This window comes from Heterodontus francisci, chromosome 30 (genome assembly GCF_036365525.1).
Source record: "Heterodontus francisci isolate sHetFra1 chromosome 30, sHetFra1.hap1, whole genome shotgun sequence".
In the NCBI taxonomy this organism is placed as follows: Eukaryota; Metazoa; Chordata; class Chondrichthyes; order Heterodontiformes; family Heterodontidae; genus Heterodontus; species Heterodontus francisci.
Window position 1 is genome coordinate 55710159 of NC_090400.1, and position 16530 is coordinate 55726688.

Consider the following 16530-nt stretch of genomic DNA (forward strand, 5'->3'; position numbering starts at 1 on the left):
TAGGTTGAGGTTCCACAGTTGTTGGTTGTGTTTCAGTGCCTCAGCTATTGTTCATCATTTGTGAACTTTGACAAAGAGCGTTAGACTTTGGAGCATATCACTACTAAGCCTGACACTGTCCTGACTCATGGTCTGGGCACATGCACTTATTAGCACGGGCTGCTGTACAGCAATCAAGAACAGGAATCCTGGCCTGTATGTTTGCCTCTTTTGTAGTCCAGGGGCTCTGTACATGTTCTGGCTGCTAATTTAATACGGATCAGAGATCAAATGTTGTATTTTACCGATCCATTTGATTCAGCAAACTGAATAGTGCACTTAACTGCTATGCTGTTGTGGGAGCTAGAGCATTCTCCCTTGCAAGAGGGGAGCACTGTTTTTATATTGGCTTACTTTAAGCCCAGCGTTGTTGCCTGTCAGTCATGGTGCACACTGGTGACATTTATGGAGAGGGCTGGAATTGACTGGTCATGCTGAGAAGAGCACAGAAGAATGTAAATAAATAGATTCCATTCTCATTGCAACGTTGAACTTGATATTTTCCTTTTGTTTTTATTTCCTTTCTCTTGGTTTACACTGCACACTAATCTTTGTGGACAGTTGCTCTGGGGTGACTTGCCCTGTGATATCTATTTCACCGCCCCATTAGGATTTTCACTTTTTACTGTATTGATGTGATGTGAATTTTACGCTTGTTAGTGATAGATTCCGGTACTGGGAAATGAAGCTATTTTTCTGCTTTCTGTACAGACAGTCAGCAGCAAGTTCGTTCACTGTCGCTGGGTCAAAATCCTGGAACTCCCTCCTGAACGGCACTGAGTGTACCTACACCAAGTGGACTGCAGCAGTTCAAGAAAGCGGCTCACTACCACCTCAAGGGCAGTTAGGGTGGGCAATAAATGCTCGTCTTGCCAGCAATGTTCACATCTCACAAAAAAAAGTCAGCAGCAAGTACAGGCTGTGTGTAGCATGTAACTGCCTGTAGCCTGCTGAAATACCCTGGTCTCATCCCAACCTCAAAAAAAGTGCCCCTACTATGCCAGTGACTTGTTTCCACTTGCCGTGGCAGTTACATTATGACATCTGTGACTGGGAGTGCTATTTATGGACAGCTTTTTGCGGTAAATTTACTAGCAACTGATTTGGGACTGTTGACACTCATTTAATTTAAAACTTTGCAGCTGGCAGAGGGCAGACTTTAATCTCAGCAGACTTGGCTGGATTTAAACCCTGATGTGAAGCTGCTGTGTTCTCATCAATTAAGCATACAGTCCCCTTTCCAGTGCAATGCTTGAATTGAACAGTCTTAAATAGTCATACAGTCTGTGGCAGCGAGTAATTTTTATTTTGCTTTGACAGGCAATGATTGTTCGTAATGCAAAGGACACCGCCCATACTAAAGCAGAGCGCAGTATCTTGGAGGACGTGAAACATCCATTCATCGTGGACTTGATGTATGCTTTCCAGACTGGGGGCAAACTCTACCTCATCCTTGAGTATCTCAGTGGTCAGTACCAGAACAGTTTTCAGTGAGGGGATAAATCTCTTTATTGTCCTACCAAGTCTGGAAACAGATGGATGACTTGCTCCCAAAACTGAACAAATGAGGAAGCTAAGAAGCAAACACTGGCAAAAGTGTCCCCTGAGGCTTTTCTCCTCAATAGCAAGCTTTTAGATTGATGGATCACACCTGCAACCTTTGCTTCACTGCAGCTGTGCATTGGTAATCCAATGTATTGCACCACTGCATTGATCACCAGAGAATTTTTAAGAACTTTGTTGAAGTCATAATTGAATTACTCTTTGCGTCTGAAAAGTGTATGTAGATTTATATAAAAAATCAGGCTATTATCAGTGGCCATCTCTTTGAATCCTGTTTTAAAATAAACAGATTAAGGTATAATATATTTAAGAAGAATAGCAAAAAAAAGGAGGCATCGAGTTGTAATATTGGTAAGAGTGGCTACATGCTGTCCAGATGGTTGAGGTAGATGAGAAGGGGTACAGGTAGTGAATATGGTTGGAGCTGCAAGAGAAAAATGGCCATGTTACATTAGTATGGGTGTATTATTAGACCTTCAAATTGTAGGAAAGATATGGAAGAGGAAATCTGCAGTCACAGAGAGCTAAATAGGAGTAACCAAATTATTGTTCTGGGATCTTTTAATTACCCATTGATTGTAATGCAGATGGAGAAAAGGGAATGGAATTTCTAAAATGTATACAAGACTCCTATCTCAAACAGTACCTTAGCCCTACAAGGGTAGAGGTGTTACTAGATCTATTTGAGTTATCAAACAAGTCAGCGGGGTGAGCATCTTGGCAGTAATGACCATGGTATGACCTGGTTAAAGATCCAACTGTTAACAGACATGGTATATGGGGCAATGAAGTGGATGTAATGTGCATGGATTTTAGGAAAGCCTTTGACAAGCGCACGAGAGATCAGTAGAGAAGATTAAAGGATATGGAATTAGGTGAGGGTAGCAAACTGAATTTAAGCTAGGTTAGCAAAGAGAAAACAATAAAAGTTGAGGGTAGTTTTTCAACGATTAGCCATGGATAGCAGTGTCCTACAGGATTCAGTTTTGTGGCTACCCTGTTTGTTATATATATCAATGATTTAGACTTGGGCCTAGAGGGAGTGGTGTCGAAATTTGCACATGATAGCAAAATAGCAGGTATAGTTGGATCTTGAGAAAAAACAAAGGATGTTACAAAAAGAAATTGATCAGATGCAGGACCGTGTGTGAGGTGATATATTCCAGTTAAAAACAAAAGTGATTATACTCTAAATGGAAGTAGGTTTGATTCTGTGGAAGAGCAGAGGGAATTGGGGATAAAAGCTCCCCAGACATTAGAGGCAGCATCTCAGGTTGCTAGGTTTGCCTGAAAATGCTAATGGAATTTTAGGTTTTATAAGAATCATAGGATATTAAAGCCAAGAGTTAATGATGAGCCTATGTAAAACCTTATTAACGCCTCAGTATTGTGTAATAGTGTGCTGCATACTATAGGAAGGATATTGAGGCTTTACAACAATAATAACTTGCATTTATATAGCACCTTTAACATAGGATAAACCATCCCAAGGCACTTCACAGAAGTATAGTTGGACAAAAGTCATCACCAAGCCAGAGGAGGAGATATTGGGAGTAGTGACAAAGCTTGGCCAAAGAGGTGGGTTTTAAGATTTACAGAGGGTACAATGCAGATTTATTAGGATGCTGGCTGGCATGAGAAAATACAAATAAAAAAGGCAAAAAACAAAACAGTGGAATAGGGTAGATACAAGCAGGCTGTTTCTTGTAATTAAGGGATGAAGAACAAAAGGCCACTGATACATGATTAAATGTAAGAGATTTAGAACAGAAAGCAGGAGAAATTTCTTTACACAGTTGTGAGGCTGTAGAATTTATTCCAAGAGTTAATGATTGAGGGAGAAATTTAGTTAACATCCAAGATTAGGTTGAAGGCAAAGGGTTTGAATGGATATGGCCAAGGTAAGTAAATGTGATTAGAACTGTTTGCTTGTGTGGAGGAAAAATGCCAAAGACGACTGGTTGGGCCAAATGGCCTGTTTCTGTATTGTAGCTTCTATATATTTCTATGTATAATCTAATTCTTACTGGGTTGAACACAGAATCGTTTCGATCTACTGGAATTTCAAGTATACATTTTAAGAGACAGTATCTCCATTTGTTGATTTTTCACAGCAAGGATCTGTAAAACTAATGCTGCACTCTCTCCCATTTTGAAGTACAGTTTTTAATGTTTAACTCCTGTTGACAGCCAATGATGTAAACCTTATCAGGAGCTACTATTGTGAACGTTAGTGTTTAATCAGCGAAGGTATGCCATAATATACCAATCGCAATTGCACAGAAAAGTCTGTACCAGTGATGGATTATTCCTGGGATTGCTTTAAAGAAGGAAAGAACTTGCGTTTATCTAGGGTCTTTCATGGCCTCGGGATGCCGCAAAAGAACTGTACAGCCAATAAAGTACTTTTGAAGTGCAGTTACTGTTGTAATGTAGAAGACGCACCAGCTAATTTGTGCACAGCAAGCTCCAACAAACTGCAGTGTGATAATGATCAGATATGTTTTTAGTGATGTTGATTAAACAGTTGAAAGACCTGTCGATAAGTTGTTTGGAATAGACTCTCGGATACATTGCTGCATGTGTAGTTTGTTTTACATCCTGTAGTGTCATTGTAGGTTTCCTGTTCAGATCTGGGGTGGAATCAACATATCTCAGTATGTTGAGTAGACATAAAGACAATTAGAGTGAGAGGATTAATGTACTGGAAGGATGAACTGTGATCTAAATGGCATTTCCTCATCCCTGTTCTTAATTCCACTTCTCAAATATGATTGGGTGGATCATTCTCCCCTTGATATTTTTATAATGTCAGTACACTGAAAGATGGTAACTTATGAGGTGAAATAGTATTGCCCTGGCTGAATTTCTCTCTTTTCTCCCTTACACACACCTCACTGCCCCCCCCAACCAACTTCCCAGCCCATCCTTAAGCTACCAGCGGTGCCACTATGGCTTTTGTTAGTGCCTACTCAAAACAGAGTGGGCTTTGAACCTTGGATCCTTCCTTGTCTGTTTGACGCACCTTCATGCTAAGTGGTTCATTTACTCAGTGAGCTATTGGGGGTCTCGGGGAGCTGCAGTTTTAAAATTTTTGTTTTAAAACAGAGTGTAATACCAGTTGATGGGTAAATGTGAGCTGTGCATTTGCTTTGTTGACTAAAGGCATTTTACTTCTAAATAAATTTGACAGTTTTCCATTGTTACTGTGGTTTCCTTTTGCAGTGATCAAACGGCAAAGTGTTTTCTCAGCCTTTTTTGGTACTGTGCTCATTTGGTTACTTTCTCTCACAATGGTTATGTCATTACAGGTGGAGAGCTCTTTATGCAGCTGGAAAGGGAAGGAATCTTTATGGAAGACACCGCTTGGTAAGTGGAGCATTGTCTACACTAGAATCACAGTGTAGAAACAGGCCATTCGGCCCAACTGGTCTGTTATGCTCCACAAGCCTCCTCCCACCTTACTTCAACTAATATTATTAGCATATCCTTCTATTTTCTCCTTCATGTGAAAGAAAGACTTGCATTTATACAGCACCTTTCATGACCACTGGGCTCCCAAGGTGTTTTATAGCCAGTGAAGTACTTTTGAAGTGTAATCACTGTTATAATGTAGGAATTGCAGCAGCCTGTTTGTGCACAGCAAGCCCCTACAAGCATCAGTGTGATAATGACTGGATAATCTGTTTTTGTGATGTTTATTGAGGGATAAATATTAGCCAGGACACGAGGGATTACTACTGCTCCTCTTCGCATTGGTGTCATGGGATTATTTATGTCCACCTGAGAGGGCAAAAGGGGCCTCAGTCAAATGTCTCATCTGAAAGATGGCACCTCCGGCAGTGCAGCTGTCCCTCAGTACTGCACTAGAGTGTTGGCCTTGATTTTTGTGCTCAAGTCCTGGAGTTGAACTTCAGTCCACAGTCTTCTTACCTAGCTTCCCTTTAACTGCATCTATGCTATTCGCCTTGACTACTCCATGTGTAGCAAGTTCCATATTCTAGCCACTGTTTGGGTAAATTCCTGAATTTGTCCTGAATTCCCTATTGGGTTTATTAGTGACTACCTTATATTTATGGCATCTAATTTTGGACTCCCTCACAAATGGAAAGATCCCGTGAAGGAGTCCAAACATGAGCGAACTGTCTGCATCTGGATTCAATTTGGGCATCTGACATGACTATTACTGCCTTTATTGGTGATAACCCATGAAGGATGCAGTCTGCAGTTAACCTGATTTCCAGCAAAATACATCTGAAGTAAAGTGTTTCAATGAGGTGTTTATTGGGAGTGAGCCCAGCTACCTTTTCAGTCTGATTGACTGGGAAGAGTAGGTTCAATTGTTTCCTCATTGGCCCACCTGATGATTCAGATCAGGCTGCTTGAAAAGCCCTTGTGTAAACAGAGCTATTGACTGCAGGAAGTGGATGTCGTCATGAGTCAGTTGTGTATGAGAAAAGGCTGCCGATGTAAAGTTGCATTGGTTGATTCTGGTGGGTTTGAGGTTTACATTGCACTTTTGTGGTTTGGAGATTGAGTTCAAGTTCGAATAAATCGACCAGTTGAAAGCATCACCAAAACAAAACGCATCTGAAGTAAAGTATTCACTGTTGGGTTATGGTGTTGGTCTCCAGTAATTTAACCCATCTTGCCTATCAAAAAAGCAACACGCTTTGACGTCCTCAAACTATTGTAAGCTTTTGCATATGTGTTTGCATATTTCAATTTTTAAGAATCCTTGTATTAAAAATTCAAGAATATGGAACTCATTGCCACATGGGAGTGTTTGAAACAGATGACATTGATGTATTTAAGGGGAGGCTTGATGTATACATGAAGGAGAAGAGAATCAAGGGATATGGGTGGGAAGAGGTAATTAGAGTGGGAAGAAGCCTCTGTGGAGTGCAAACACCAGCATAGACCAATTGGACCGAACAGCCTATTTCTGTATAAGCTGTTCAGTCCCTTGAGCCTTCAATTAGATCATGGCTGATCAGTACCTCAATTCTATTTAGCCGCTGTAGCTCCGAACACTTGATATTCTTATCTAACAAAAACCTCTAATTCCATGTAATATAAAATGCTGCAAAATAGGTTTTGTGCTCAAATGACACTTGCCTGATTAAGAAAGAGTTCTTAGCTAGTTCATTGGATGGACAATTCAGGTAGAGCTGCATTGTGATTAAGGAAATTCTGCTGTATTTAGGCTTGGACCTTTGTTTACCTTTATTTTTATGAGAAGGGGTTGACTGTCTGGGTAAATTTTCTTGATTTTTGCCTTATAATCCTCTTTTTCTGCCTAGCTTTACTTCTGTAACAAAAACAGTGGTTCCAATCTAATCCGAGGCTGCTCTCAGTGCCTGCTGTAGCTTGTCACTGGACCTGACTCTCATGTTTGATTTTCCCCATTTCCCCTCCCCCCACACATACTCCACCACTACATTTGCTCGGCTCTGATTAGGAAATGATTAAAATGAAGCAGGACTCAAACCTCAGTCCATAACTGCTTTGTATTTTTATCGGGATGTAGAATAGGATATGTTCGAAGGGGATGTTTCCAGCGAGGTGCAGTTGAGCTTGTGAAAAAGTTAGATTGGCAAAGTTTGGGGTGAACTCTGGTTTGGTTTAATCTCTAAATCAGGTTTGTGACTGATTTAACTTTGAGACTCCACTCCAGGGAACAATTTATTTCATTAGTCAAAATGTCAAAGCAGACGACCAACTCCACTGCTAGTGTTATTTTATATCCAACTATTAACATGCCTACAGTTAATCCCTGTTGACCAGCCTCTGCTTGGTGTATAATAAAAGCAAAATACTGCAGATGCTGGAAATCTGAAATAAAAACAAGAAATGCTGGAAATACTCAGCAGGTCTGGCAGCATCTGTGGAGAGAGAAGCAGAGTTAAATTTTCAGGTCAGTGACCCTTCATCAGAACTGGAATGTTAACTCTGCTCTCTCCACTGATGTTGCCAGACCTGCTGAGTATTTCCAGCATTTCTTGTTTTTATTTCTGCTTTGTGTATGTTGTCTTTTCTTGTCTTCAGTCACCACCTCTTTTAGCTGCGAGAATACACTCATGATATGCTAGTATCATGGTCACAAATTCCCGTTTAACAAATCAGTACACGAGTGAGCTGAGGGTACGTAGCTGGGTAAGTTTCTTGCAAACAAACCCCTTGTGCCGCTTGCAGAACTAATGAAACTTTAAATTGTGAAACTGGCAGTCTTAAGACTATTAAGTCAAACTTTTTGAAAGACAGTAGCTTCAAGTTCCTGGTTGAACAGTAATACTTTGTCCCATTGTCTTAACAGGAGTTACGACAATGGGACAGATGGCAGCACAGTGGTGCAGTAGTTAGCACCGCAACCTCACAGCTCCAACGTCCCGGGTTCATTTCTGGGTACTGCCTGTGCGGAGTTTGCAAGTTCTCCCTGTGACCGCGTGGGTTTTCGCCGGGTGCTCCGGTTTCCTCCCACAGTCAAAGACTTGCAGGTTGATAGGTAAATTGGCCATTATAAATTGCCCCTAGTATAGGTAGGTGGTAGGGGAATTGAGAGAAGGTGGGGATGGGGTAGGAATATGGGATTAATGTAGGATTAGTATAAATGGGTGGTTGATGGTCGGCACAGACTCGGTGGGCCAAAGGGCCTGTTTCAGTGCTGTATCTCTAAATAAATAAATAAATAGATTGTTACTGTTTACTAGAGAACATAAGTTTTTTAGTATTTCTTGCTTGGAGTTTATTTTTAAAAAACTGTTGGAAGTATCATGAGAGAAAAAAGAACTGCTAATTTGTAACAGAAAACAGATCAAAAAGCTGGCAAGAAGAGATTGTTGAAATTACCTATGTGCTGTGGTCTAGAGTGGTTACACTTGCAGGATCTTGGTCATGCCATTGCACCCTCGTCTAGAAGAGAAAAATCATCCTGGGCCATTCATGTATGCTTCCTGCCAGGACTTGACAAGGAATAGCATTTGGCAGAAATTGTGGTTGTTTTGAGGGGAAAAGAGAAAACAGATGCTTTGAATGTAAAAATGCAAGGAATATACCACATAACTTGCAATTCATTGAACAGAGCGAGCAAAGCACAATGGCAAGGGTTGCATTTGTAAGCAAATTATTGAAATGTTAAAAGGTATGCCTAGTGAGATTTTTGGAAAGGGAAGGTCAGAGAACCAACACTGCTCTTATGTATCACCCAATGGCCAGATGTAGTTCTGTTTATGTCTTAGTGATGTACGTTAAACTATCTTTCATTTTTCATTGAGATGAATATGTGACATTGGTAAGTCTGTGCTGCTGACAATAACTAAGATATTTAGGGGTGAGGACCATCAAAATTGTGATCTTTCAATTTAAGCTGGATAGATGTGTGAAAACTTGGTCATTTTACAAGGAGTGTAAATTATCAACTCATTTTGTTGAAATGTAAAAGCTAAAATAACTGATTAGCTATTTTGAATCAAGGAGATAGTCTCCATTGCCAAGTTAAGCCATTAAAAGAGATGATTATACCATTACAAAGAAAAAGCTGTTGTAACTTCCCTCCTCCCAAAATAGTTTGCTTTTAGATAAACTATTAAAAACACTAATGCTTTTTTTTCCCCCTCAAATCAAGTTTTTATTTAGCGGAAATCTCAATGGCTTTGGGGCACTTGCATCAGAAGGGTATTATCTACCGAGACTTGAAGCCAGAAAACATCATGCTCAATCATCAAGGTAAATGGAAACTCAGCAGTTTGATGGGCTCAATGAGCTGAGCACAGCTGTGACCACTGGAGAAACTTTATTTTTATGTAGGCTGCAGTTCAAATTTTGGGCATTTGTTTATCCTTCATAATGAAATTTTGCTATATTTTATAGGAATTGGTTAAATCTGCTTTCATATAAATTTGATAGGCAAAATATGGAAAACTAATCTTTACTCAGTCCACATTTATTCATTTAATAGACAACAGTTGGTGCATTTAAAGTTGATTTAAAACTTACTTTGGTTCTCTCTCAACTGCATGCACTATAAAAGAGTTCCAGCATACTTAACATTTTAGTCTAATAGTTCTAACTCTTTAGCGATGCAATAACATTTTAATTCCCCCAAAGTGGCAGACATTCCTGTAAAATGTATCTTCTCTGGGTCAGTATATTTTTGCTCTTGCATTCAGAGCTAGAAAAGCTGTGTAAATGTTGAATAATGGAAAACCTGCCAGTAGTTTAGTACATTTGGAACTCTGCGTACCATGCTATACCAGTGTTGTCATCAGACCTATTTGGACAGGTTGTGGTTGCACAAGTTGCCCTCTGGTACTTCACCCATGTGTCTCGATGTCTGAGCTTTGGTAGAATTTGCTGGCCGTCCAAACATTGGATGTATCACTTCACAGCACTGTCCTTGAACAGTCACTGAATAGCAGTTAGGAGTGGGGACCTGGCAGTTGTATTTTCTCCCTTCCATCCCAATTAAACAGAGACATTGAGGCTACTGCTGCCCCAGCTGTGAGAACCTCATTCTGGACAGGCCATAGTTTAAGACCTTCAATCTTCTCTATGGCTTAGCTACTTGTTGCCTTCACCAGCTGAACCACAGGGGATCCTAAACTGAACGTTTTTCACTGTTCTGATGGATATGGTAGAAAAATTTTACATAATGTTTTACTGAAGTTCTAGTAGCATAGCGAACAGCATACAGATTGGTTTCTATGATTGCACAGTCTCAATTGCCCAGGAGGAAGCAAAAAGTCAGCAAGCAGATCTTTATGAACTTTATGCAATGTCATGAGTGCAGGTCACTTGACTCTCTACTTATCTGGGTCCTGTGGTGGTGCAAAGACCTTTAGTGACAATCTCATTCCTGTGCCAGCACCAAGAATGTACAGTTTGGAGATTTATTCTAACTTGTATTAGCTCTAGGCAGTGCCAACTGCAATTGAGGATCTTTTTACATCAAATATTCAGTGCAAAACATAATTGCAGAAGTGGACCTTAATAGTTGACTTTATGAGGTAATTAACTTTTATATTCCTTTGACTTGTGTTGCATTTATACAGCTACAATATTTAGTGTCCTAGTGCCAAAAGTGGAATATAAAGCTGTCAGTAGAGGCTATTATATGTGAGACTTTCTCCAAGAATTGATTTCACTTTACACCTGCCACTGATGCAAAGTCTGCCTTTTTTATTAAACTTTTACAAAAAAAATCTTTGAAACTTGGAGAGCCTGCTGTGTGGGGCTTGGTTTAAATTGCTTCAATTAAAGAGTGTTGACTGGACAATTGGTAGAAAAGTAAGTATGCACAGGCATGGAGCTCTGCTGACTCTTTACTCCATAGTGATGCAAGTGTGTAACCACAGCTTCCCACTTGCACAGCTGCTGATATGGTGGCAGGTGCAGCATAATATCAAGTAAGTTGATTGCAACGACCCCACCTCTAGCCTTCTGAGCCATGCCTGTTGACTCTTGGCATGCATATTCCATGTACAAGGTTGCATACCACGTAGAGGATTTACAGTGAAGGGAATGTTTTGTTGTGAAGATCAATATTTGTCACTTTCACAAAAGTTTGCATGGAAATCTGGTAAAAGATTCTAGGGTGCTGCTCGATTATAGCTCAACTTAATGATGTTACCCAATGAAGTTGATATTTGATTCTTTTTGGGCTACACTCATCACTTTACACAGTGGTGTCAAGAGGTTAGCTGTTGCTACTGGGTATAATTCAGTATCCCACTCCATGTGACACCTAGAGAGTTAGTCTGTTCTTCAGGTGAGCGTAGTAGAGCAGTAATATTGAGTGTTAATGTTTTGTTCACTGACCACCAGCGCTTCTCCCCCAATTCATATGCACACTCCATCTATCATATATTTAATTCACCAGGGTGATGTCAGGGATGTAAAACTGAGAAGAGATGTGAGATACGAGAGCTATTACATTTGAAGCAGAAAAGGCTGTGGAGATTTGATAGAGGTTTAAAAGATTATGAACAGTTTTGATGGCAAGAAGGGAAAGACTATTTCCTCTGGGAGTTAGTGAGATGGGTCACCAATTTACGAGTGAGGACAGAGGTTAGGGCAATTATTCTTTTACACAGTGGATTGTTAGAGCATGAAATACCTTTCCAGAGGAGTGCTTAAGACAGTGACCATTGCATTTTTAAAGGGAAAATGGGATAAATATTTGAATCAAATGGAGATACAGGGCTATGGAGAGAGACTGGGTTAAGTGAGATTAGTTTTGGATAGTTCTAGCAAATAGCAGGTATAGAAATGGTGGGCTGTACAACTTATTTATTGTAAACTTCTATGCTTTCACCATAGTGTGAACTTACTGTGGTAGCAGGAAGGCTATGTCACTATTTCTGTCACACGTGTGAATCTGTTTAAGTTGGAAGTTAAATTTCCCATTTACCTAAATTTAATTTACCTTTCAGTCCTCCCAGTTCCCTTGATTTGCATCTCCAAGGTAGGTGACACTGTAGCTCAATTCTCCACAGTGCTACCTCCTTTACATTGGTTTTCTTACTCTGATGCAATAGCCATTCTTCCAGCTGCAACCCCAAGGGCATCTCTTGTTTGTAAACTTGACTGGATCCCTCCCCTGACTGTCACCCAAAAAATGAAGCCTCTACCCACACCCTTCAACCACCACCTGTGACCTGAAAAGAATGTGCCATTTGCTGTTCTGTAATCTGTCTCCTGAGTATGCTGTATACCTCACACTGAGGAAAGAAAACATAACGCAAGACAGGGTAGAGAAAAAAAACTATTAAAGAAGCTAAAAGAGGAGGAACGGATTAGGTAGAGAAGCAAAAGATGACAGAACCAGAAGAGAGACGCAGCAGCATGAAGTTAAGAAAAAGTATATCCTGCGACTCGCGAGCAAGGCCACTGTAGATCCTGTCGTTGGTATAATTAAAAATAAAACTGATAAACATGTGTTTGCCTGTCCGATGCATATCAATATCAACATGTTGGCTTACTTCTGATTTGAAGCCTGAAAATGACTCGTGCATTTCCACCTCCAAAGTTCTCTGACCTAACAATTAAATTCAAACTTGAGCCTCTTTACTTAATATGATTTTGTAGCCATAAAAACATTATGCATCTATATAGTATAATGCTTCCTTTATAAAGGTGTATAATTTTGCTCACTGGAAGGATTGCCACTAGCGATTTGATAGTTCTTAATTTGTGTAGTCTCTTCTGTTTTGGGGGTCCAACTTAAGATAAACCAGTTGAATATGTATAGTTGTGTTGGTAAAGTTTTGCAATTTTTTTTCCACATCCCCTCCCCACCCTTGTATTTCAAGTCCTTGCATAATATGTCCTGATCAACTGCATAATTCCAAAATTTAAATTGTTAAAAGCACAATTGTTAACAATCTTGAAGAAACCTGGCTATGTTGGCAGGTGGAAAAATTGACCAAAAACAAAATATAAAGTTAAAAAATTTAAAGTTAAACCAAAATCTTATACCTTCTCCTAACTTGCCCTAATCAGCAATTGCACAACTTAATGTTAAAAGGACTCTGGTTTGATTCACTTTCTATTTTGAGTTAGTTGAGCAGGGTTGAAGTGCTACGTTTGGTCACAGCAAAGACTCAGCCAGGGGTTCTGCTTCTGTTAGGTATCCATGACCCTTGCTGGAAAGTGCGGGTGCATATCAAATGAAAGCATGATTGGGCTCCATTGTGATGTCCTCTGAGCAGTCACATTTGCCACATAGGATTATGTGAGTAATGACCCCTTGGGTGAGGTCTTGGCTTCCATGGAACTGTACCCCAACAGGAGTTTGGGACAGGAGATACAGTGAGCAGAAAATATAAATAACCAATACTGGGAAAAGATTACAAAGTTGTAATTCAGTGTATGGGTTCACATGACACTGGTTATTGGCCAACAGCACTAAACTGCTGAGGAACTTAGCACAAATTAGCAACCTATGGTCAACTGCCTAATGTTTCTTGAATTAGTTGAACTCTATGGTCAGATTGCTGCCTCGTAGTCCCTCAAGGATTCCTCCTCCTGCATACACTGTGATCACCCTATGTTTTTCTCTTTGTTTCAGGGCACGTTAAACTGACAGATTTTGGATTATGTAAAGAATCTATTCATGATGGTGCAGTGACCCACACTTTCTGTGGCACAATAGAATACATGTGAGTTCTTTAAAAACAAAAGTGTTGCTTGGAAATGTGACTACAGTGAATGCTTTAAATGTTGAGACTTATTTTGTTGGGAGATTGAATCCTTTATTCCTGATAACTATATCTGCCATTATAAAGAACCTAAATTAAGTAGAGTCCATTTAAACTTATTTAGTAACTTGAATTTGCCCCATTTTCCCATTTATCTTCAATGTTTCTTGGCTAGGATGATTAGCTGGAGATTTTGATGTGTCTCTGCCCATTACCCCTACTACCATGATCTACCTGACTGCTAGAAAACTGCAAAAGAGCGTGGTCACTTTTTGGCTTTTCTCAATTGCAAGGTTAAGATTGGGAACATATTTGTGTTGAATTGCAGGCAAGGTGTCACATCTTAACCAGTTCACACTGCAGCACGTTAGCATTCCTATGTGATGACTGTCCTGTCTTTTCGGTTTTTAAAAGTTAACATGCCTCATGATGATATTGGTATAATTCAGTCATTCTTTGTACCCTGTCTTGGTGACATTCTGAGGATGAGACCTTAAACCGATGCCACGTCTGCTTCTTTTGCCAATTCAAAAACCCGTAGCAACATCCTGTTAACCTGACTGACTTTCTTCCCTCAATCAACACCATCAGGAATACATTAATTGATCATTTATCTCATTGCTAAGTGTAAAGTAGCTGCTGATCACGTAAATGTGACTTCAATTTGGAGTAATTCATTAAATGTGTAGTGCTTTGGGACCCTTGAGACACATAGATATAAAGTAAATGTAAATTCTTTCTGATCTGACGGACTACTTAAAACTAAGCAAAATGAAGATTTCATTTTAATGCTGCAGATAACCTACATAATATATTTCCAATTCCTTATCTATTTGAAAGTGTCCTTTTTTTTTGTAATGCCTCACCTTTTCTCCTACGTTGACACTATCTTCTGCCAAAACGTTAGGATTGTCCAAGCTGCAACATCGATATTGGCAATGCCAACACTGCTCCTTGATCAACTCGTTTGACACTCTTGAATGATGCTGTAAGGTTCACAACATTATACCACCCTCCCACCACTTTGGAGAAACCATTCCTTTACAAGAAATGCCAGGTCAAACTGGGATTTAACTGGAGTCATCAGAATAAGAGTCTTGTAGCAGTGGACCTCTTCAGCTTCCTCAAAATAGTACAATTTACATGCTGCTGATAGAAAACCATATGAGGATTTGCTTCTCTCTCCCCCTGTTGCAAGGTAATGTAGTATATTAGAATAGAGCTGAGGAGAAGTGCAATCTCACTGTTCCTTTCCTTTTCTCACAGGGCACCTGAAATTTTAATGAGAAGTGGACATAATCGTGCTGTGGACTGGTGGAGTTTAGGAGCCCTAATGTACGACATGCTGACTGGAGCAGTAGGTGCACAGTTTAAAAACTGCATGTTTTTGACCCTTTCACAGTGTCCAGTGCCCTATTCCATTTTGGAAGACAATAAAATAATAAATCATTGTCACTCGAACCCATTGGGTTGACTGTCAAGCTGTTGTGATCTGTTGAGAAATTTGGTTACTATTTATGTATTATATTTGGATATATTCGTCCGCAAGGCCTCAGTTGGACAAAATACCCAGTGGCAATTGGCTATTAGCTGTCACTAATGTGCTTTAAAAACATGATGGGGACGTTGGTACGTCATGAGTGGCAGAGTCAGCCTTACCATGGAGACTTAGTAGAGTTCAAATCTCGTCTCACTCACTTGCACTTATCTGAGTGCTGATATTAGAACTTGGTGTTATGACTTAGGATTTATCTAACAATGAAGTAATGGGATGAATAATTCTTTAAAAACGTACCAGCTTATGAAATCGAAACAGGAAAAACCTAGTAAGTAACAACATAAGCACAAATAGTTGCCTGAGCTTCCTGAGCCACATGTGACTTGCAGCATTTAGTTTTAACTTCACTGCCATGACTGAGCAATGGTTGATGTTGATACTCGGTACCAGTAGTATAATCCCTGTTTGTTGGCAGGGCTTCCGTGCTTTGACTATGATAATTGTAATTCAAGAAAAGAATGTTACATCAGCAATAGTTAACGGACATTACATCCTTTTTAAGAACTTGTACTTCTACCTTGAAGAATACAGATATATTTAGGCTTTTCTCTCGGTCCCATTCTCATTCCTATGTTTTTGCCTTGTGTTGCTGTGATGGCTGTTCAAAATGTTCTGAAATTGACTGGCCCTCATTGCTGTAGCTAAATTAAAAGTATCCAATTTTTCCCCCACTAATCTTCCTACTAAAATTTTGAGAAGTGCAGGTTAAATCTTTTGGACTCCAGGAGTTGTTGATCTGTTTTGTCTTTGTTATATGATTTTTTAAAGAAATCATCTTCATGCAGCCTTGGTTTTGTTTCATTCACTGTTAAAGATTGCAGTCCAGACATAAACTGAAGCCCAAGTAGCAAAGACAAAACCATCAACACTTGCACTAACGCCCTCTCCAGTTAAACAAGAATTGAATTCTCACACCTTAGGAATGCAGTTACTTAATGAGAGGCATGGTGTGACCAAATCTGCCATCTTTAAGTTGTGCTACTTAAGTCTGTTACTTAGTCAGCACTGCCCTATTTAAAGGTAGGGTATTAGTCATGGAAAAAATACAGTGAAGATTCACTGAAATGATGGCAAGAATGCAAGTTTGCCATGAATGCTCAAAAATTTGGGCCTGTTGGAAAATAGAAAGTTTAATGGGGAACAAAGATTTTAAAATTATGCAAGGCTTTGCTG

At 39.7% G+C, this 16530-nt stretch overlaps 1 protein-coding gene across 1 annotated transcript in view; it reads left to right on the forward strand.

Annotated features, from left to right (window-relative positions):
- rps6kb1b (ribosomal protein S6 kinase b, polypeptide 1b) overlaps positions 1 to 16530 on the forward strand; it is an 88774-nt gene that overhangs the window by 35289 nt on the left and 36955 nt on the right. The window contains exons 5-9 of the mRNA XM_068010708.1: positions 1360 to 1507; positions 4914 to 4971; positions 9227 to 9327; positions 13670 to 13760; positions 15066 to 15156. Coding sequence (XP_067866809.1) covers positions 1360 to 1507; positions 4914 to 4971; positions 9227 to 9327; positions 13670 to 13760; positions 15066 to 15156 — 489 coding nt within the window. The remainder of the gene's footprint in view (positions 1 to 1359; positions 1508 to 4913; positions 4972 to 9226; positions 9328 to 13669; positions 13761 to 15065; positions 15157 to 16530) is intronic.